At 45.6% G+C, this 22,500-nt stretch overlaps 1 protein-coding gene across 1 annotated transcript in view; it reads right to left on the bottom strand.

Annotated features, from left to right (window-relative positions):
* Window positions 1–22,500, bottom strand: part of LOC106592657 (CUB and sushi domain-containing protein 3) — a 500,234-nt gene that overhangs the window by 316,544 nt on the left and 161,190 nt on the right. Inside the window, 10 exon segments of the mRNA XM_045696358.1 lie at window positions 22–191; window positions 1,999–2,187; window positions 6,978–7,107; window positions 7,110–7,195; window positions 8,691–8,741; window positions 8,744–8,786; window positions 8,788–8,807; window positions 14,715–14,903; window positions 18,153–18,340; window positions 20,361–20,499. Coding sequence (XP_045552314.1) covers window positions 22–191; window positions 1,999–2,187; window positions 6,978–7,107; window positions 7,110–7,195; window positions 8,691–8,741; window positions 8,744–8,786; window positions 8,788–8,807; window positions 14,715–14,903; window positions 18,153–18,340; window positions 20,361–20,499 — 1,205 coding nt within the window.

Here is a 22,500-nt window from a genome sequence, read left to right as displayed (position 1 = left end):
ATGAAAAAAGGGGGTTATTACCTTGAGAATGTCTCCTTGTGCCAGTTGGAAAGTGCTTGCTGAGACGTTGATGCCCTTTCCTGTCTCCACCTGAATGCTGTAGACACACTCGTGGCTGTTGTCGTAGTTTAGTGGGTAGTTGGGAGACAACAGGACTCCTTCGCTGTTGGAAACGGTTGATCCGCACTCCGCTACAGGACAAAGACACAGCGTAGAATAAAGTGACCAAACGAGAGAATTCTCTTCAACGTCTGTAATGTTTCCCTGTAACGGATAGATTTGGTGTATCATTACACTGAGCAAACATCGAGAGTTCAAATGCATTCCGAAAAGGCTATTTCTAATCGCTATAGTTTTCAAAGTCTGTTTCCTTTCCTCGCTGTCACCGTAGGCGTCATCATCAGTACTGTGAAAAAGCGGTCTAACAGCACGTTGGATAACAGTTTGAGTACACTTCTGAAATCCCTAAAGCTTTCATTCACAATATCATTATTACATTCAAGTTACAGACATAGAGAGATACAGACTAGAGAGATAGAGAGATACAGACTAGAGAGACTAGAGAGACAGACTAGAGAGATACAGACTAGAGAGATACAGACTAGAGATACAAGCAGGATCGAGGACACTGTCTGAGACTATACCTAGAGACTAGAGAGACTGAAGCAGGATCGAGGACACAGACTAGAGACCGTATACGAGACTAGAGAGACTGAAGCAGGATCGAGGACACTGACTGAGACGTATACCAGAGACTAGAGAGACTGAAGCAGGATCGAGGACACTGTCTAGAGACCGTATACCGAGACTAGAGAGACTGAAGCAGGATCGAGGACACGAGAGATACCTAGAGACTAGAGAGACTGAAGCTAGGATCGAGGACACTGTCTGAGACCGTATACCTAGAGACTAGAGACTGAAGCAGGATCGAGGACACTGTCTAGAGACGATACTAGAGCTAGAGAGACTGAAGCAGGATTGAGGACACTGACTAGAGACCGATACAGAGACTAGAGACTGAAGCAGGATCGAGGACACTGTCTGAGACCGTATACCAGAGACTAGAGAGACTGAAGCAGGATCAGAGGACACAGTCTGAGACGTATACCTAGAGACTAGAGAGACTGAAGCAGGATCGAGGACACTGTCTGAGACCGTATACCCAGAGACTAGAGAGACTGAAGCAGGATCGAGGACACTGTCTGAGACCGTATACCCAGAGACTAGACTAGAGAGACTGAAGCAGGATAGAGGACACTGTCTGAGACCGTATACCTAGAGACTAGAGAGACTGAAGCAGGATCGAGGACACTGTCTGAGGCCGTATACCTAGAAAGAGACTGAAGCAGGATCGAGGACACTGTCTGAGACCGTATACCTAGAGACTAGAGAGACTGAAGCAGGATCGAGGACACTGTCCGAGACCGTATACCTAGAGACTAGAGAGACTGAAGCAGGATCGAGGACACTGTCTGAGACCGTATACCTAGAGACAGAGAGACTGAAGCAGGATCGAGGACACTGTCTGAGACCGTATACCTAGAGACTAGAGAGACTGAAGCAGGATCGAGGACACTGTCTGAGACCGTATACCTAGAGACTAGAGAGACTGAAGCAGGATCGAGGACACTGTCTGAGACCGTATACCTAGAGACTAGAGAGACTGAAGCAGGATCGAGGACACTGTCTGAGACCGTATACCTAGAGACTAGAGAGACTGAAGCAGGATCGAGGACCCTGTCTGAGACCGTATACCTAGAGACTAGAGAGACTGAAGCAGGATCGAGGACCCTGTCTGAGACCGTATACCTAGAGACTGAAGCAGGATCGAGGACCCTGTCTGAGACCGTATACCTAGAGCCATATACAGAATACAGTAGCTATCCATTCCTCCTGTTGTCCACCTTTTCTCCTCTGCTATAAATAGACACTTGTATATACATTTCTAGCACAGTCCACACAGAGCCAATAAGCAAATGAAAGCAGCTGGCCACGTACCCACACACCTTGGCAGAGGGGCACTCCACATGCGGCGCTCCGCCTCCCAGGCACCAGATCTCCTCGCCCCCTTCAGGCGATAGCCCGTATTGCAGGAGAAAACCAGCGAGTCTCCGATGCCAAAGCTGATGCCTGTGTGCCAGCCAAACCTGGGGGTCCGGGGTCCTCGCACTGGCTCCAGATTATACTCTGAGGAAACAACCAAACAACACAGGGTCTTTCTCAACAACAACAACAAAAGTAATCTTTCCTTGATTTATCACATTCTCTCCTTGAATTCTTCTCTAAAACACATTGGAGAAGGAAGTCTGAGGTGAGGAGACCACGGATCTCCTCCTCCAATGCAGTTTGGGGTCCCGAGGAGAGAGGGAAGCGAGGAAAGATGAATTAGGAAAGAGGGGAAGTCATTTGGGGGTTAATAACAAGGAACAACATGGTGAAAGGAAGGGAAAGGGAAAAGTGGGAAACCCATAGGACATCACTCGTTCAACTCTGCTGAACAAAAGCTCTGACGCTGGTGGCTACATTACCTAAACCAGTCAATCTAATCAAAGGTTAATAAAAGGTAGTGGGCAGGAATTATAAGCAGGACAATCTATAGATGATAATTACAGTATGCACACAGAACACACTCTTGGGGTAAGACCATGAATAGTCATGAGTTGCTGCACCAAGTTACTCTTCCCTCTGATGAGCAGGAGGCAAACATTTAGCCAGGCTGTTTCAATAGCAGAAGTTAGTCCCATTAACTCTGATAGAGAAGAAGTTAGTACCATCTAATCTGTATCTCTGTATCTCTCTAGTCACTATCTCTCTGCTCGCGGGTATCTCTCTAGTCTGTATCTCTCTAGTCTGTATCTCTCTAGTCTCTATCTCTCAAGTCTCTATCTCTCAAGTCTCTATCTCTCAAGTCTGTATATCAATAGTCTGTATCTCTCTATTCTCTATCCCTCTAGTCTGTATCTCGCTATCTCTCTAGTCTGCATCTCTCTAGTCTCTATCTCTCTATCACTAGTCTCTATCACTAAAGTCTCTCTAGTCTCTATTCTCTAGTCTGTATCTCTCTAGTCTGTATCTCTCTAGTCTCCATCTCTCTAGTCTGTATCTCTCTAGTCTCTATCTTAGTCTGTATACCACTAGCCTGTATCTCTCAATCTCTGTAGTCTGTATCTCTGTAGTCTGTATCTCTCTAGTCGAACATCTCCAGTCCCATTAACTCTGATGGAACAGAAGTTAGTCGCCATTAACTCTGATAGAACAGAAGTTAGTCCCATTAACTCTGATTGAACAGAAGTTAGTCCCATTAACTCTGATAGAACAGAAGTTAGTCCCATTAACTCTGATAGGAACAGAAGTTAGGTCCCATTAACTCTGATTAAACAGAAGTTAGTCCCATTAACTCTGATAGAGCAGAAGTTAGTCCCATTAACTCTGATAGAGCAGAAGTAAATCCCATTAACTCTGAAAGAACAGAAGTTAGTCCCATTAACTCTGATAGAACAGAAGTTAGTCCTATTAACTCTGATAAAGCAGAAGTTAGTCCCATTAACTCTGATAAAGCAGAAGTTAGTCCCATTAACTCTGATAAAGCAGAAGTTAGTCCCATTCACTCTGATAAAGCAGAAGTTAGTCCCATTAACTCTGATAAAGCAGAAGTTAGTCCCATTAACTCTGATAAAGCAGAAGTTAGTCCCATTCACTCTGATAAAGCAGAAGTTAGTCCCATTCACTCTGATAAAGCAGAAGTTAGTCCCATTAACTCTGATAGAGCAGAAGTTAGTCCTACTCTGATAAAGCGAAAGTTAGTCCCATTCACTCTGATAAAGCAGAAGTTATTCCCATTAACTCTGATAGAACATAAGTTAGTCCCATTAACTCTGATAGAGCAGAAGTTAGTCCCATTCACTCTGATAAAGCAGAAGTTAGTCCCATTAACTCTGATAGAGCAAAGTTAGTCCCATTAACTCTGATAAAGCAGAAGTTAGTCCCATTCACTCTGATAAAGCAGAAGTTAGTCCCATTCACTCTGATAAAGCAGAAGTTAGTCCCATTCACTCTGATAAAGCAGAAGTTAGTCTCATTAACTCTGATAGAGCAGAAGTTAGTCCCTTTCACTCTGACAAAGCAGAAGTTAGTCCTATAAACTCTGATAGAGCAGAAGTTAGTCCCATTAACTCTGATAAAGCAGAAGTTAGTCCCATTAACTCTGATAGAGACAGAAGTTAGTCCCATTAACTCTGATAGAGTAGAAGTTAGTCCCATTAACTCTGATAGAGCAGAAGTTAGTCCCATTAACTCTGATTAAGCAGAAGTTAGTCCCATTAACTCTGATAGAGCAGAAGTTAGTCCCATTAACTCTGATAGAGCAGAAGTTAGTCCCATTAACTCTGATAGAACAGAAGTTAGTCCCATTAACTCTGATAAAGCAGAAGTTAGTCCCATTAACTCTGATAGAACAGAAGTTAGTCCCATTAACTCTGATAAAGCAGAAGTTAGTCCCATTAACTCTGATAAAGCAGAAGTTAGTCCCATTAACTCTGATAAAGCAGAAGTTAGTCCCATTAACTCTGATAGACCAACAGACAGACTACAGTCCTCTCCTCAGGATATTCCCCAGGACAGCCTGCTTGATGGTTGCATTGAAAATGCCCCCCTATTCCCTATGTAGTGCACTACTTTTCAGCAGAGCCCTATGGGCCGTGAGGTAGTGCACTACATAGGGAATAGGGTGCCATTTGGGTCATTAGCAGTCATCTCCTCAGGAGATTCACCTGGACAGCCTTCATGATGGGCGCATCCCAAATTACACCCTGTTCCCTGCCCACTGGGCTCAGAAAACAATTCAACATCTAGTCCACGTTGGTTCAACTCAATTTCATTGAAATGATGTGGAAACAACGTTAATTTAACAAGTGTGTGACCACATCCCCTATTGACCCTGGTCTAATGTAGTGGACCACATCCCCTATTGACCCTGGTCTAATGTAGTGGACCACATCCCCTATTGACCCTGGTCCAATGTAGTGGACCACATCCCCTATTGACCCTGGTCTAATGTAGTGGAACACATCCCCTATTGACCTTGGTCTAATGTAGTGGACCACATCCCCTATTGACCCTGGTCTAATGTAGTGGACCACATCCCCTATTGACCCTGGTCATAATGTAGTGGACCACATCCCTATTGACCCTGGTATAATGTAGTGGACCACATCCCCTATTGACCCTGGTCTAATGTAGTGGAACACATCCCCTATTGACCCTGGTCTAATGTAGTGGACCACATCCCCTATTGACCCTGGTCTAATGTAGTGGACCACATCCCCTATTGACCCTGGTCTAATGGTGGACCACATCCCCTATTGACCCTGGTCTAATGTAGTGGACCACATCCCCTATTGACCCTGGTCTAAAGTAGTGGAACACATCCCCTATTGACCCTGGTCTAATGTAGTGGAACACATCACCTATTGACCCTGGTCTAATGTAGTGGAACACATCCCCTATTGACCCTGGATCCAATGTAGTGGACCACATCCCCTATTGACCCTGGTCTAATGTAGTGGAACACATCCCCTATTGACCCTGGTCTAATGTAGTGGACCACATCCCCTATTGACCCTGGTCTAATGTAGTGGACCACATCCCTATTGACCCTGGTCTAAAGTAGTGGACCACATCACCTATTGACCCTGGTCTAATGTAGTGGACCACATCCCCTATTGACCCTGGTCTAATGTAGTGGACCACATCCCCTATTGACCCTGGTCCAATGTAGTGGACCACATCCCCTATTGACCCTGGTCCAATGTGGTGGACCACATCCCCTATTGACCTTGGTCAATGTAGTGGACCACATCCCCTATTGACCCTGGTCTAATGTAGTGGACCACATCCCCTATTGACCCTGGTCTAATGTAGTGGACCACATCCCCTATTGACCCTGGTCTAATGTAGTGGAACACATCCCCTATTGACCCTGGTCTAATGTGAGTGGACCACATCCCCTATTGACCTTGGTCTAATGTAGTGGACCACATCCCCTATCGACCCTGGTCTAATGTAGTGGACCACATCCCCTATTGACCCTGGTCTAATGTAGTGGAACACATCCCCTATTGACCCTGGTCTAATGTAGTGGACCACATCCCCTATTGACCCTGGTCTAATGTAGTGGACCACATATGGAACAAGGTAACATTTGGGATGCACCCCATCTCTGACAGGCTCCTTGTACTTGACCTTGGTTTACAATATTGATCCATCCTGAATCATCAGTCTCAGAGCTCAGTCCAGCCTTAAGCCTGCTCTAGCCCTCACTGATAAATGGCTCTCCCTTCAGTACATGTTACTCTATGTGCTTTACCAAGATCTTAACTCTTCTGATCTCATCACTGAATGAATGTAGAAACTCTCAATCGCTCTCTCTCTCTCTCTCTCTCTAACTCTCTCTCTCTCTCTAACTCTCTCTCTCTAACTCTCTCTCTCTAACTCTCGCTTTCCCTTCACCCCTCCCTATCCTCCCTCCCTCCCTCCTCCTCCCTCCCTCCCTCCCTCCCTCCCTCCTCCCTCCCTCCCTCCCTCCCATCTCTCCCTCCCTCCCTCCCTCCCTCCCTCCCTCCCTCCCTCCTCCCTCCCTCCCCCTCCCTCCCTCCCTCCCTCCCTCCTGTCCCTCCCATCTCTCTCTCTCTCTAACTCTCTCTAACTCTCTCTAACTCTCTCTCTCTCTCTCTCGCTTTCCCTTCACCCCTCCCTCCCTCCCTCCCCCTCCTCTCCCCCCTCCCCTCCAACTCTCTCTCTCTCTCTAACTCTGTCTCTCTCTCTATCTCTCTCTCTCTCTCTCTCTCTCTCTCTCTCTCTCTCTCTCTCTCTCTCTCTCTCTCTCTCTCTCTCTTCCCTCTACCCTCCCTCCCTCCCTCCTCCCTCCTCTCTCTATCCTTCTCCCTTCCTCCCTCCCCTATCTCTCTCTCCTCTCTTACCTGAGAAAGAGATGTTGAATCCTTGAAAGGAAATAGAGAAGTCTGAGATGAAGCAAGCTGAGCCTTGTAGTTCCCGTGAGGCTCATGCGTTGATGGGCGCTGGGAGCTCGGAGCCGGTGAGGCGAGCTAAAGCGGCACGACGAAGCTGCCGTTCTCAGTGATCAGAAGGTAGTCGTGGTGATCTTCCAAGTGGAAGGAATGGAACATGAACTGGACCCCTGAACAGAGCAGAACAGAGAGAAGAAGAAGAAAAATCAGATCATCAGATTGGGATGGCATTAACATTTCTGACTTTTAAAGCTCTTCGAATGGTGAAATCTGATACAACAGATTTAGGCAGGTAGCCTACTGGTTAGAGCGGAGGGATGGCAGGTAGCCTAGTGGTTAGAGTGGAGGGACGGTAGAGTAGCCTAGTGGTTAGAGTGGAGGGATGGCAGGTAGCCTAGTGGTTAGAGTGGGAGGGATGGCAGGGTAGCCTAGTGGTTAGAGTGGAGGGACGGTAGAGTAGCCTAGTGGTTAGAGTGGAGGGAGCGGTAGAGTAGCCTACTGGTTAGAGCGGAGGGATGGCAGGGTAGCCTAGTGGTTAGAGTGGAGGACGGTAGAGTAGCCTACTGGTTAGAGCGGAGGGATGGCAGGGTAGCCTAGTGGTTAGAGTGGAGGGACGGTAGAGTAGCCTACTGGTTAGAGCGGAGGGATGGCAGGGTAGCCTAGTGGTTAGAGTGGAGGGACGGTAGAGTAGCCTAGTGGTTAGAGTGGAGGGATGGCAGGTAGCCTAGTGGTTAGAGTGGAGGGACGGTAGAGTAGCCTAGTGGTTAGAGTGGAGGGATGGCAGGTAGACTAGTGGTTAGGAGTGGAGGGACGGCAGGTAGCCTAGTGGTTAGAGTGGAGGGACGGCAGGTAGCCTAGTGGTTAGAGTGGAGGGATGGCAGGTAGCCTAGTGGTTAGAGTGGAAGGATGGCAGGGTAGCCTAGTGGTTAGAGTGGAGGGACGGTAGAGTAGCCTAGTGGTTAGAGTGGAGGGATGGCAGGGTAGCCTAGTGGTTAGAGTGGAGGGATGGCAGGTAGCCTAGTGGTTAGAGTGGAGGGACGGCAGGGTAGCCTAGTGGTTAGAGTGGAGGGACGGCAGGTAAACTAATGGTTAGAGTGGAGGGATGGCAGGGTAGCCTAGTGGCTAGAGTGGAGGGACGGTAGAGTAGCCTAGTGGTTAGAGTGGAGGGACGGCAGGTAGCCTAGTGGTTAGAGTGGAGGGACGGTAGAGTAGCCTAGTGGTTAGAGTGGAGGGACGACAGGTAGCCTAGTGGTTAGAGTGGAGGGACGGTAGAGTAGCCTAGCGGTTAGAGTGGAGGGACGGCAGGTAGCCTAGTGGTTAGAGTGGAGGGACGGCAGGTAGCCTAGTGGTTAGAGTGGAGGGACGGTAGAGTAGCCTAGTGGTTAGAGCGTTGGGCCAGTAACTGAATGGTTGCTAGATCGAATCCCGAGCTGACAAGGTAAAAATCAGTCGTTCTGCTCCTGAACACAGCAGTTAACCCACTGTTCCTAGGCTGTCATTATAAATAAGAATTTGTTGTTAACTGACTTGCTTAGTTAAATAAAATAAAAATGTAAATTTTAATAGAGGCATACACGTAATACTGTCACACTTGTCATAGTTCTGTAGGTCCATTTGTATAAAAAGGGCTTTGGGTTAAGGACCGGATATTCTTTACTTTCTTACCTTTCCCATGTCCGACCTCCACCGTCCAGGTGCAGTTTAGAGAGTTAGGTAGAGTTCTGGATATCCAGGAGACAGAATGATACCACCAGGTCCCTCTCACGTCCCCACCGCACGATGCTGGAGAATGACGAGAGACAATTATGCTAATAGACAATGCTAATGCTAGCCTGATGCTAATACACAATACTAATGCTAGCCTGGTGCTAAATACACAATGCTAATGCTAGCCTGATGCTAATACACAATGCTAATGCTAGCCTGACGCTAATATACTATGCTAATGCTAGCCTGATGCTAATACACAATGCTAATGCAAGCCTGACGCTAATATACAATGCTAATGCTAGCCTGATGCTAATACACAATGCTAATACTAGTCAACTTAATGCTATGATCCTTCTCATGCTCCACTATTGACATACATCATCTATAATATATGGAATTTAGCGAACACTGTTATCCAACATTTTTTTTGTATGGTTGGTCAACAGGAATCAAACCCACATTTGTATGGTTGGTCAACAGGAATCAAACCCACTTTTGTATGGTTGGTCAACAGGAATCAAACCCACTTTTGTATGGTTGGTCAACAGGAATCAAACCCACTTTTGTATGGTTGGTCAACAGGAATCAAACCCACTTTTGTATGGCTGGTCAACAGGAATCAAACCCACTTTTGTATGGCTGGTCAACAGGAATCAAACCCACTTTTGTATGGCTGGTCAACAGGAATCAAACCCACTTTTGTATGGCTGGTCAACAGGAATCAAACCCACTTTTGTATGGTTGGTCAACAGGAATCAAACCCACTTTTGTATGGTTGGTCAACAGGAATCAAACCCACTTTTGTATGGTTGGTCAACAGGAATCAAACCCACAACCCTTAGTGTTGTAAGCACCATGCTCTACAAAATGAGCTACACATTTTGCATGTCTTCCTTAGTGACATCATCAATATGATCCTGTGCGTGTCTTCCTTAGTGACATCATCAATATGATCCTGTGCGTGTCTTCCTTAGTGACATCATCAATATGATCCTGTGCATGTCTTCCTTAGTGACATCATCTACTGCTGAGCTCTTTATCTCCCCACAGCAAAGTTAATGAGATAAAGTCTCCTCTCAATGGCGACTGGGCCAAGGTGTTAATGTCAGAGCCAGTTGAAAGTTTATCCAGATTAATTAGCCATTGTTCACCAGCCACCAGCTTTCTACCGACTGTCATTGTATTGTTATCAGTGTAAAAGGTCATATGTTCTTTAAAGGACAATACTTGGCAAATATGACAATTTAAAATATATATATATTTTTTAAATATGTTTTCTTTTCTTTTTTGTTTTTGTAAACCCGGCCAGGCTGCTGGCATTATGCAGATGCCCTCCAGAAACACATCATCTGGCAGGCAAATATTTGAAGTTGAACTTGGTGGCTAGAGTACATGTTTTCTAAGTAATGAATGCCAATGAATGCCAGGCAGTGTTTTTGGAGGATGATAATGATGCCTGGAGCTGTACAGCTGCAGTCACTACCCTAGAGGCCTCAGCTCTATCCCAAATGGTAAGTGCACTACCCCTATGGGTCCTGCTTAAAAGTAGTGCACTACAGGGGAAGGGAATAAGGGTGCCGTTTGCGATACACACGAGTCTCTCCAGGCAAGCGACACTGAATCAAACCCTACCTCCTAAAATTATATCAAATATTTAATTAATGAGCCGAACTTACATAAAGTCATTAATAAGACATGAGCCTAGTGTTACTTGGCAAGGCTTGTGGGTTTGTGTCTGGCACACCTGGACTCAGGCAGGAGTACTGTATTGGCTGCCTTGATGTGCAGCTGTAGAGGGATATTAGAGAGACTCCACTAGTACATTTTACATTTTAGTCATTTAGCAGACGCTCTTATCCAGAGCGACTTACAATAGTGAATGGATACATTTCATACATACTAGTACATTAGTATATGAGTTCACCCTCAGTAACAACATCTATCCTTACCCCCTACACTCTCCACCCTCAGTAACAACATCTACCCTTACCCCCTACACTCTCCACCCTCAGTAACATCTACCCTTACCCCCTACACTCTCCACCCTCAGTAACAACATCTACCCTTACCCCCTACACTCTCCACCCTCAGTAACATCTACACTTACCCCTTACACTCTCCACCCTCAGTAACATCTACCCTTACCCCCTACACTCTCCACCCTCAGTAACAACATCTACCCTTACCCCCTACACTCTCCACCCTCAGTAACATCTACCCTTACCCCCTACACTCTCCACAGTCAGTAACAACATCTACCCTTACCCCCTACACTCTCCACCCTCAGTAACATCTACCCTTACCCCTACACTCTCCACCCTCAGTAACAACATCTACCCTTACCCCCTACACTCTCCACCCTCAGTAACATCTACCCTTACCCCTACACTCTCCACCCTCAGTAACAATATCTACCCTTACCCCCTACACTCTCCACCCTCAGTAACAACATCTACCCTTACCCCCTACACTCTCCACCCTCAGTAACATCTACCCTTACCCCCTACACTCTCCACCCTCAGTAACAACATCTACCCTTACCCCCTACACTCTCCACCCTCAGTAACAACATCTACCCTTACCCCTACACTCTCCACCCTCAGTAACATCTACCCTTACCCCCTACACTCTCCACCCTCAGTAACAACATCTACCCTTACCCCCTACACTCTCCACCCTCAGTAACATCTACCCTTACCCCCTACACTCTCCACCCTCAGTAACAACATCTACCCTTACCCCCCTACACTCTCCACCCTCAGTAATATCTACCCTTACCCCTACACTCTCCACCCTCAGTAACAACATCTACCCTTACCCCCTACACTCTCCACCCTCAGTAACATCTACCCTTACCCCCTACACTCTCCACCCTCAGTAACATCTACCCTTACCCCCTACACTCTCCACCCTCAGTAACAATATCTACCCTTACCCCCTACACTCTCCACCCCTCAGTAACATCTACCCTTACCCCCTACACTCTCCACCCTCAGTAACATCTACCCTTACCCCCCTACACTCTCCACCCTCAGTAACAACATCTACCCTTACCCCTACACTCTCCACCCTCAGTAACAACATCTACCCTTACCCCCTACACTCTCCACCCTCAGTAACATCTACCCTTACCCCCTACACTCTCCACCCTCAGTAGCAACATCTACCCGAACCCTCTACCATCCTACCCCCTAAACCCTACCATCCTAACTCCTACCTCCTAACACCCTACCATCCTACCTCCTAACACCCTACCATCCTACCTCCTAACACCCTACCATCCTACCTCCTTTCCCCTAACACCCTACCATCCTACCTCCTAACACTTTTGCCATCCTACGTCTTAACACCCCTACCATCCTACCTCCTAACCCCTTACCATCCTACCATCCTACCTCCTATCCCCCTACCATCCTACCCCTACCATCCTACCATCCTACCTCCTACCCCCTACCATCCTACCCCCAACCCCCTAAACCCTACCATCCTACTATCCTACCTCCTATCCCCCTACATCCTACCTCCTAACCCCTATCCCCTACATCCTACCTCCTAACCCCTAAAACCCTACCATCCTACCCCTAAACCCCTACCATCCTACCATCCTACCTCCTATCCCCTACCATCCTACCTCCTATCCCCCTACCATCCTACCCCCTACCATCCTACCATCCTACCTCCTAACCCTCTACCATCCTAACTCCTAATCCCCTACCATCCTACCTCCTAACCCCCTAAACCCTACCATCCTACCTCCTAACCCCCTAAACCCTACCATCCTACCTCCTAATTCCCTACCATCCTACCTCCTAACCCCCTAAACCCTACCATCCTACCTCCTAACCCCCTAAACCCTACCATCCTACCTCCTTTCCCCTACCATCCTACCTCCTAACCCCCTACCATCCTACTGGAAGACTCTACTAACTAACTGTCTATTATATTGTCCCAGTAGAGAGGTGAGTGACTGGAAGACTCTGCCTCTATATCATGTACTATTTGATGTAAAGTGTAGCGGGCCTTATAGATAATACAGTATCACACTACAGTACAGTATAGCATGTGTTAGTACATCAAGCCCTATGACTCTACCCCCTGCCAACCTCCTCCCACCCTTTCTCTCTAGTACATCGTCCCTGTGCAGGTGTGGTGACTGGGATCATCTACCAAATACGCCACTGGAATATTTAAAAGTTCCTTGGTGCATTTCTGGAAAACAAGAAAAGTGACTGTTTATTAATTCAAGGACATAAGTATAGCATCAGCAGGAATAGTGCCAGGGTGTGACATTAAAATGGAATCCCTACCCAGTAGGTGTTGGGTGAACCGTATACATATCCTTAAACCCTGGGCCCAGATCTGTATGTGCAGCAGATTGGTCTGAATATGGTTGTCATGCCATGCTGGAGAGAAGGTTACATGTTTGGCATTCAAAGGAACAAACACAGCAAGAGAGGAGTTGGCTGGAGCACATCCAGATGGGACCAGGCTAGCTTCATTGAGATGACACATCCAGATGGGACCAGGCTAGCTTCATTGAGATGACACATCCAGATGGGACCAGGCTAGCTTCATTGAGATGACACATCCAGATGGGACCAGGCTAGCTTCATTGAGATGACACATCCAGATGGGACCAGGCTAGCTTCATTGAGATGACACATCCAGATGGGACCAGGCTAGCTTCATTGAGATGACACATCCAGATGGGACCAGGCTAGCTTCATTGAGATGACATGTTAAGCTGATGATCTATTGGTGGCCTAGGGTGGTCTACCAGTTGAACTGCTGTGTACCAATACAGACCACTGCTAGGGTGGTGTACCAGTTGAACTGCTGTGTACCAATACAGACCACTGCTAGGGTGGTCTACCAGTTGAACTGCTGTGTACCAATACAGACCACTGCTAGGGTGGTCTACCAGTTGAACTGCTGTGTACCAATACAGACCACTGCTATTTCAGCACACTCTCTTCTCTTTCTCTATCCTATACAATAAACACAAATATGTAAGAAGTGGGGACGACAACTAAAATATTATTATCTCTTTAGTAATGTACCATCACATGTGAAAAGGTACGAGTTGATTGAACCATATGAATACCATTATATGAACCCTGTTCCCAGATCTGTCTGTTCTTCAACTAACCATTCTGACAAAGGTGGCTAAAGCGGGAGTTGGCTAAAGCGGGAGTTGGCTAAAGCGGGAGTTGGCTAAAGCGGGAGTTGGCTAAAGCGGGAGTTGGCTAAAGCGGGTGTTGGCTAAAGCGGGTGTTGGCTAAAGCGGGAGTTGGCTAAAGCGGGAGTTGGCTAAAGCGGGAGTTGGCTAAAGTGAATACAGATTGCACCAGTATATCTTAATCTAGATTACACACGTTATGATCTAAACCCAGAGATTACACATATTATAATCTAAACCATATGTGGGCAGTGGGCAAGGCTATACATAATTGAGATGATAAATAAAGATTAATTATCTATTTAGTAACATACCATCCACTATAAATAACATAGCACCCTCACATCAATCTGGACCTTGAAGCCAGTTCTACAGTTTTTTTACCCGGGACTGATTTAGACCTGGGACACCAGGTGGGTGATTTCCCTCTGATCAGGGACTGATTTAGACCTGGGACACCAGGTGGGTGATTCCCCCTCTGATCAGGGACTGATTTAGACCTGGGACACCAGGTGGGTGATTCCCCTCTGATCAGGGACTGATTTAGATGGGACAGGTGGGTGATTCCCCTCTGATCAGGGCCTGATTTAGACCTGGGACACCAGGTGGGTGATTCCCCTCTGATCAGGGACTGATTTAGACCTGGGACACCAGGTGGGTGATTCCCCTCTGATCAGGGACTGATTTAGACCTGGGACACCAGGTGGGTGATATTAATTATTAGGTACAACATAAAAGCAGCAGTTGTCCGGACCTTGTAGGTTCAGATTGTAATCCCCCTGTTATAGAGGCTAACATACCATCACATGTGGGCAGAGGATGACTCCACCAGTGGTTCGTCTCACAGACCAGTGGTTCCTCATGACTGAGCCTGTATCCCTGGTCACACTGGAACGACACTGTGGACCCGATGGCCAGGTCATGGCCGTACCGCACGCCGTTCACCGGGATCCCAGGGTCCATGCATGATGATGTGTCCAACGTCACAACTGGTAGGAGCCAAGGTAAAATAAATTATTATTTATACATTAGGGCCTGTTCAAGTTAACGTGTTAATAACACCTTAACTTTAGCATTTATTTTTTAACACCGTACATTGTTTTAAACATTTTTTGAGGAGGGGGGCGCATTTAATCGCATCTCCATAATTTTTTTTCACCCAAAAGGTATCTGTTTCCTCATGGACCGTTTTGAGCGTAACACACAACGTGCTCTTGGCTCTGCTGTGCTCTTGGTATCAGCTCAGTTGGCAGCGAGCAGCTGAAGATCCAGTCGGTCTCTCTTGTGGTGCTAAAAACATCTGCAGCTTTGAGCTACACATTTTAAGGAAAAACTTACAGAAAAGTTCAACTATAAACACATTCCCAGGCGTTTCTTTAGATTACAGCTAAAAAAAAAAACATAATTTGCACAGAAGTAGCTAGCTATTTATGCTAATGTTAGCTAGCTAGCTAATTAACTAATCAAATGAGAATGTTTTGAATGCCAACTCTAATTTCCACATTGATTTTAATCTGAACAGAACTTCCATTCCATTTAGCTATTGTCTTTGTTGTAGTTCTCAGGTCAAAATATTTAAAGGGGCAGTGCAGTTAAAAATGTTTGTTTTTTTATATATCTTTTTTATTGAAGTTTTTTTTTAATTACATCAATGTAAGTACAACATTTTTACCATATCCCAACCACCCTCCCTCCCTCCCTTCCTCCCTCTACATAACACATCCACTCCCCAAACCCTCCCTACCTCTCCTCCATACCTCAGTCCACTCACCCCAACCGCCTCCCAACCACCCACCCCAATCACCTCATATACCCAACCCACCCCACACCCTCCCTGATTTGACTGTTTTAAAAAAAAATTATACTTCCACCCTATGAGGTCAAAATAATACTTGGAAATTGCGAAAATTATGATAATTCCCTTTTTGAGTAGGAGCTGTTTGAATAAAATGTGTTGGAATTTCAAGCTGTTTAGGTGGGTTAGGCCTACTTTATGATGTCATAAGGAGAGCTCTTTATAATAGACCAATGGCTGTTCATCTGGGTAAGGGGGTGGGCTCTAGAACATCCTTATCAGCCAATCAGGGCTATGTATGTAAATATCTTCACATGATCAGAGTGAGCATTTTTCAAGGCCACAGGAGGCTGAGGAAAATAAATGATCAAAAATATATGTTGGAGTTACGTTCATGAAATAAACACACAGTGATGATTTATTTAAAAAAAGACTGCATGAGGGCTTCAAGCAAATTATACCAATTCTAGTAGTAGCAGTTTGTGACTAATTCATGTTAATTAGCCTAGGCTAGCTCTAACAGTTGTATGATATTTCATATCTGGCTGGTCAGGCTAGCTCTAACAGCTGTATGATATTTCATATCTGGCTGATCAGCCTTGGCTAGATCTAACAGCTGTATGATATTTAATATCTGGCTGATCAGCCTGGGCTAGATCTAACAGCTGTATGATATTTCATATCTGGCTGATCAGCCTGGGCTAGATCTAACAGCTGTATTATATTTCATATCTGGCTGATCAGCCTTGGCTAGATCTAACAGCTGTATGATATTTCATATCTGGCTGATCTGTTGTTTATTTAGTGTTTTCTTCCCATATCATTTAAAATATACAGCATTATACCTACATCTCAATGGAATGTGTTTTAAATATAAAGGGATTTTGGCAATGATGATTTTATCTACTTCCCCAGAGTTTTTTTTTCTTCTATTGTGTTATTAACTGTGTGTTTGTTTATTCTATGTGTAACTCTGTGTTGTTGTTTGTGTCGCACTACTTTGCTTTATCTTGGCCAGGTCGCAGTTGTAAATGAGAACTTGTTCTCAACTGGCCTACCTTGTTAAATAAAGGTGAAATTAAAAAAAAATGCTAATAAAAAGAATCAGATGAACTTGTGAATACCATTGTTATGTCTCTTTGTCCAGTATGAAGGAAATTAGAGGTAGTTTCGCAAGCCAATGCTAACTAGCATTAGCACAATGACAAAAAGTCTATGGGTATCTGCTAGCATGCTGGTTCTTTCCTCAGGCGTTATTGTTTCATGTCCTTACGCTACTCGTGTTTATTGTTTTGTTCCTAGTTTGTTTATTTATTAAATTCACTCCCTGTACTTGCTTCTCGTTTATTAGCGTACACGTTACAATAGCAGTGTGTTGAGCTAACTAGGGTTCCCACAGATCATTATATGGTAGAGAAAATGTCACTCATTCTGTTCATTTTAGCAGCTGAAATGCTTTCCAGAGCAAGTACAGGAAGTCAGTTTATTCTACAGGAAGTCAGGAAGTCAGTTTATTATACAGGAAGTCAGGAAGTCAGTTTATTCTACAGGAAGTCAGGAAATCAGTTTATTCTACAGGAAGTCAGGAAGTCAGTTTATTCTACAGGAAGTCAGGAAATAAGTTTATTCTACAGGAAGTCATGAAGTCAGTTTATTCTACAGGAAGTCAGGAAATCAGTTTATTCTACAGGAAGTCAGGAAATCATTTTATTCTACAGGAAGTCAGGAAGTCAGTTTATTCTACAGGAAGTCAGGAAGTCAGTTTATTCTACAGGAAGTCAGGAAATCAGTTTATTCTACAGGAAGTCAGGAAGTCAGTTTATTATACAGGAAGTCAGGAAGTCAGTTTATTCTACAGGAAGTCAGGAAATCAGTTTATTCTACAGGAAGTCAGGAAGTCAGTTTATTCTACAGGAAGTCAGGAAATCAGTTTATTCTACAGGAAGTCAGGAAGTCAGTTTATTATACAGGAAGTCAGGAAGTCAGTTTATTCTACAGGAAGTCAGGAAATCAGTTTATTCTACAGGAAGTCAGGAAGTCAGTTTATTCTACAGGAAGTCGAGGAAATCAGTTTATTCTGCACTCTACGACGACACAGATATAACTCAGTCTACCTGCTGTACATCATAAGTCGGGCCCGTCGTGGCCCTTACTAATCAGAGCTGTGTGTGTGATTGCTGCTTGATTAGAATGAATCAAGTCCAGTCTCATAGGGTCTCATTAAGAGTTGAGACAAGTCTGTACATCCACAACTCAGACTTTCACATAAATCATTCATTGAAATTCAATAAAACTCTCAAGATAAAGGGTTTGGAAATAGAGCTTGTTTTTGTCTCAACTTATTTTCATTAATTGATATCAATGGGAGACTTGTACCATATATGTGTTTGTCAGAACACCAGTCATAACGGCCACAAAAAAAACCATATTGTTATTATCTCACTCTCGTAGAAGATCTTGAAGCCGCTGTTGGATCTGCTGTTGTCGGTGGTGAAGAGGAGGTAGATGAAGTTACTACTGCTGAACAGGAACTGGGGGACCTGGGTCCCGTTGAACGAGCCAATCAGAGGAGAGAGCAGGTTGGGACCATCATGCACCTCCAGGAAGTCATAGCTGAGCTCCGTCTGGAACCTGACACACAGGGAAAGAGAACAGATGGAAGGGAAGAGAAGGGAGAGGAGAAAGGGAAGGAAAGGGATAAGGAGAGAGGAAAGGGAAGAGGAGAGACAAGGAGAGAGGAAAGGGAAGAGGAGAGACAAGGAGAGAGGAAAGGGAAGAGGAGAGACAAGGAGAGAAGAGAAGAAGAGAGGAGAGGAGAAAGGGAAGTGAAGATGAGAGGAAAAGAGGAGAGGAAGAGAGGAAGAGAGGAAGAGAGGAGGAGAGGAGGAGAGGAAGAGAGGAAGAGAGGAGAGGAGAGGAGAGGAGAGGAGAGGAGAGGAGAGGAGAGGAGAGGAGAGGAGAGGAGGAGGAGAGGAAGAGAGGAAGAGAGGAAGAGAGGAAGAGAGGAAGAGAGGAAGAGAGGAGGAGAGGAAGAGAGGAGAGGAGAGGAGAGGAGAGGAGGTGGAGAGAAGAGGAAAAGGAGGATGAGAAGGTACAGGTATCATGGTTTGTCTGCAGGTATAAGTCTGATTTGTCGGTTTGAAACCGTAAGCAGTTAATTCTTTCTTTCATTAATTAATTAATTAATTCATTACTTAATTAATTCCTACACCCATCCATCCATCCATCCATCCATCCATCCATCCATCCATCCATCCACCCCTCTTATGTCCGTTGTCCATCCACCTACCCACCCATCCATCCTGACCAGAAATGCTTCACACAGCAATTGCTTCCAATAATTTTTCACCATTTTTAAAATGTTTTAATTGAACCTTTATTTAATTAGTCAATTTAATTTCACAGGGCATATATCTGCTTTGGCCCTCCAGGCCTTTACAGTATAAAACAGACGACATCAGCCAGCCCAGAGCTCTACATCCCTCCAGTCCTCTACGGTATAAAACAGACGACATCAGCCAGCCCAGAGCTCTACATCCCTCCAGTCCTCTACAGTATAAAACAGACGACATCAGCCAGCCCAGAGCTCTTACATCCCTCCAGTCCTCTACGGTATAAAACAGACGACATCAGCCAGCCCAGAGCTCTTACATCCCTCCAGTCCTCTACAGTATAAAACAGACGACATCAGCCAGCCCAGAGCTCTACATCCCTCCAGTCCTCTACAGTATAAAACAGACAACATCAGCCAGCCCAGAGCTCTTACATCCCTCCAGTCCTCTACGGTATAAAACAGACGACATCAGCCAGCCCAGAGCTCTACATCCCTCCAGTCCTCTACAGTATAAAACAGACGACATCAGCCAGCCCAGAGCTCTACATCCCTCCAGTCCTCTACGGTATAAAACAGACGACATCAGCCAGCCCAGAGCTCTATATCCCTCCAGTCCTCTACAGTATAAAACAGACGACATCAGCCAGCCCAGAGCTCTTACATCCCTCCAGTCCTCTACAGTATAAAACAGACAACATCAGCCAGCCCAGAGCTCTTACATCCCTCCATTCCTCTACGGTATAAAACAGACGACATCAGCCAGCCCAGAGCTCTATATCCCTCCAGTCCTCTACAGTATAAAACAGGCGACATCAGCCAGCCCAGAGCTCTATATCCCTCCAGTCCTCTACGGTATAAAACAGACGACATCAGCCAGCCCAGAGCTCTTACATCCCTCCAGTCCTCTACAGTATAAAACAGACGACATCAGCCAGCCCAGAGCTCTTACATCAATAACATTTTAAACAGTCTTCAGCCTACTGAGAGAAACACAATGCAGTCTATAGTAATTAATATAACATCTGAAATACAATACAGTATCAAGCCCCATTCAGCCAAACAAAAGAACCCAACAGAATGTAATGGACAATTTGAAAGAGACACACTTTTGTCTATAACATGAATCTAAAATCTGAAATACAGTCTAATCTGACTTGTGGATTGAGTTACATACATCATCTGACTTTTGAAACCATTTCCCCAGTCTAAAGCAAGGAGCATCAACCTTTGGGAGAAAAAAGTTATATATTTTAGCCTCTGACTTTTTGGAAAGTCATTTCCATGTCTGGGTTCTGGCTGCTGTGCTGTCATACAGACCTGTCAAAACTGATCTTGACAGAGCGTCCGGGCGTCGCCTCGATGACCCACTCACAGCTGAGAGAGTCCTTGTAGTATCCAGGCCACCCTGGGGACAGGATCACTCCAGATGGAGCAGAGTAGTGGCCTCCACATGGAGCTATACAGGGTCAGGGAGGGAGGGAGGGAGGGAGGGAGGGAGGAGAGAGAGGAGAGAGAGAGAGAGAGAGAGAGAGAGAGAGAGAGAGAGAGAGAGAGAGAGAGAGAGAGAGAGAGAGAGAGAGAGAGAGAGAGAGAGAGAGAGAGAGAGAGAGAGACAGAGAGAGAGAGAGACAGAGAGAGAGACAAGAGAGAGAGAGAGAGAGAGAGAGAGAGAGAGAGAGAGAGAGAGAATATGATATAGTATCTACTTAGGTACTACATGGGTCAGGGGATGCATCCCAAATGGCATTCTATTCCCTAAATAGGGCACTACTTTTGACCAGGGCCCATGTAGGGAATAGTGTAACATTTGGGACCGACACAGGGAGAGACGGAGGCAATTATCTGCTGTACTGTTAGAGCTGCTCACCTCCCTGCAACCTCAAGGACATGACCAACATACAGAGAGATGTATCTACTGTAACAGAGGAACCTCGTGTAGAGTCAGAGAGATGTTTCTACTGTAGCAGAGGAACCTCTGTAGAGTCAGAGAGATGTTTCTACTGTAGCAGAGGAACCTCTGTAGAGTCAGAGAGATGTTTCTACTGTAGCAGAGGAACCTCTGTAGAGTCAGAGAGATGTTTCTACTGTAGCAGAGGAACCTCGTGTGGAGTCAGAGAGATGTTTCTACTGTAGCAGAGGAACCTCTGTAGAGTCAGAGAGATGTTTCTACTGTAGTAGAGGAACCTCTGTAGAGTCAGAGAGATGTTTCTACTGTAGCAGAGGAACCTCTGTAGAGTCAGAGAGATGTTTCTACTGTAGCAGAGGAACCTCTGTAGAGTCAGAGAGATGTTTCTACTGTAGCAGAGGAACCTCTGTAGAGTCAGAGAGATGTTTCTACTGTAGCAGAGGAACCTCTGTAGAGTCAGAGAGATGTTTCTACTGTAGCAGAGGAACCTCTGTAGAGTCAGAGAGATGTTTCTACTGTAGCAGAGGAACCTCTGTAGAGTCAGAGAGATGTTTCTACTGTAGCAGAGGAACCTCTGTAGAGTCAGAGAGATGTTTCTACTGTAGCAGAGGAACCTCTGTAGAGTCAGAGAGATATTTCTACTGTAGCAGAGGAACCTCTGTAGAGTCAGAGATATGTTTCTACTGTAGCAGAGGAACCTCTGTAGAGTCAGAGAGATGTTTCTACTGTAGCAGAGGAACCTCTGTAGAGTCAGAGAGATGTTTCTACTGTAGCAGAGGAACCTCTGTAGAGTCAGAGAGATATTTCTACTGTAGCAGAGGAACCTCTGTAGAGTCAGAGAGATATTTCTACTGTAGCAGAGGAACCTCTGTAGAGTCAGAGAGATGTTTCTACTGTAGCAGAGGAACCTCTGTAGAGTCAGAGAGATGTTTCTACTGTAGCAGAGGAACCTCTGTAGAGTCAGAGAGATGTTTCTACTGTAGCAGAGGAACCTCTGTAGAGTCAGAGAGATGTTTCTACTGTAGCAGAGGAACCTCTGTAGAGTCAGAGAGATGTTTCTACTGTAGCAGAGGAACCTCTGTAGAGTCAGAGAGATGTTTCTACTGTAGCAGAGGAACCTCTGTAGAGTCAGAGAGATGTTTCTACTGTAGCAGAGGAACCTCTGTAGAGTCAGAGAGATGTTTCTACTGTAGCAGAGGAACCTCTGTAGAGTCAGAGAGATGTTTCTACTGTAGCAGAGGAACCTCTGTAGAGTCAGAGAGATGTATCTACTGTAGCAGAGGAACCTCTGTAGAGTCAGAGAGATGTTTCTACTGTAGCAGAGGAACCTCTGTAGAGTCAGAGAGATGTTTCTACTGTAGCAGAGGAACCTCTGTAGAGTCAGAGAGATGTTTCTACTGTAGCAGAGGAACCTCTGTAGAGTCAGAGAGATGTTTCTACTGTAGCAGAGGAACCTCTGTAGAGTCAGAGAGATGTTTCTACTGTAGCAGGGGAACCTCTGTAGAGTCAGAGAGATGTTTCTACTGTAGCAGAGGAACCTCTGTAGAGTCA

The sequence above is a fragment of the Salmo salar genome, chromosome ssa02 (genome assembly GCF_905237065.1).
Source record: "Salmo salar chromosome ssa02, Ssal_v3.1, whole genome shotgun sequence".
Taxonomy (NCBI): Eukaryota; Metazoa; Chordata; class Actinopteri; order Salmoniformes; family Salmonidae; genus Salmo; species Salmo salar.
This window is presented reverse-complemented; position numbering and strand designations above follow the sequence as displayed.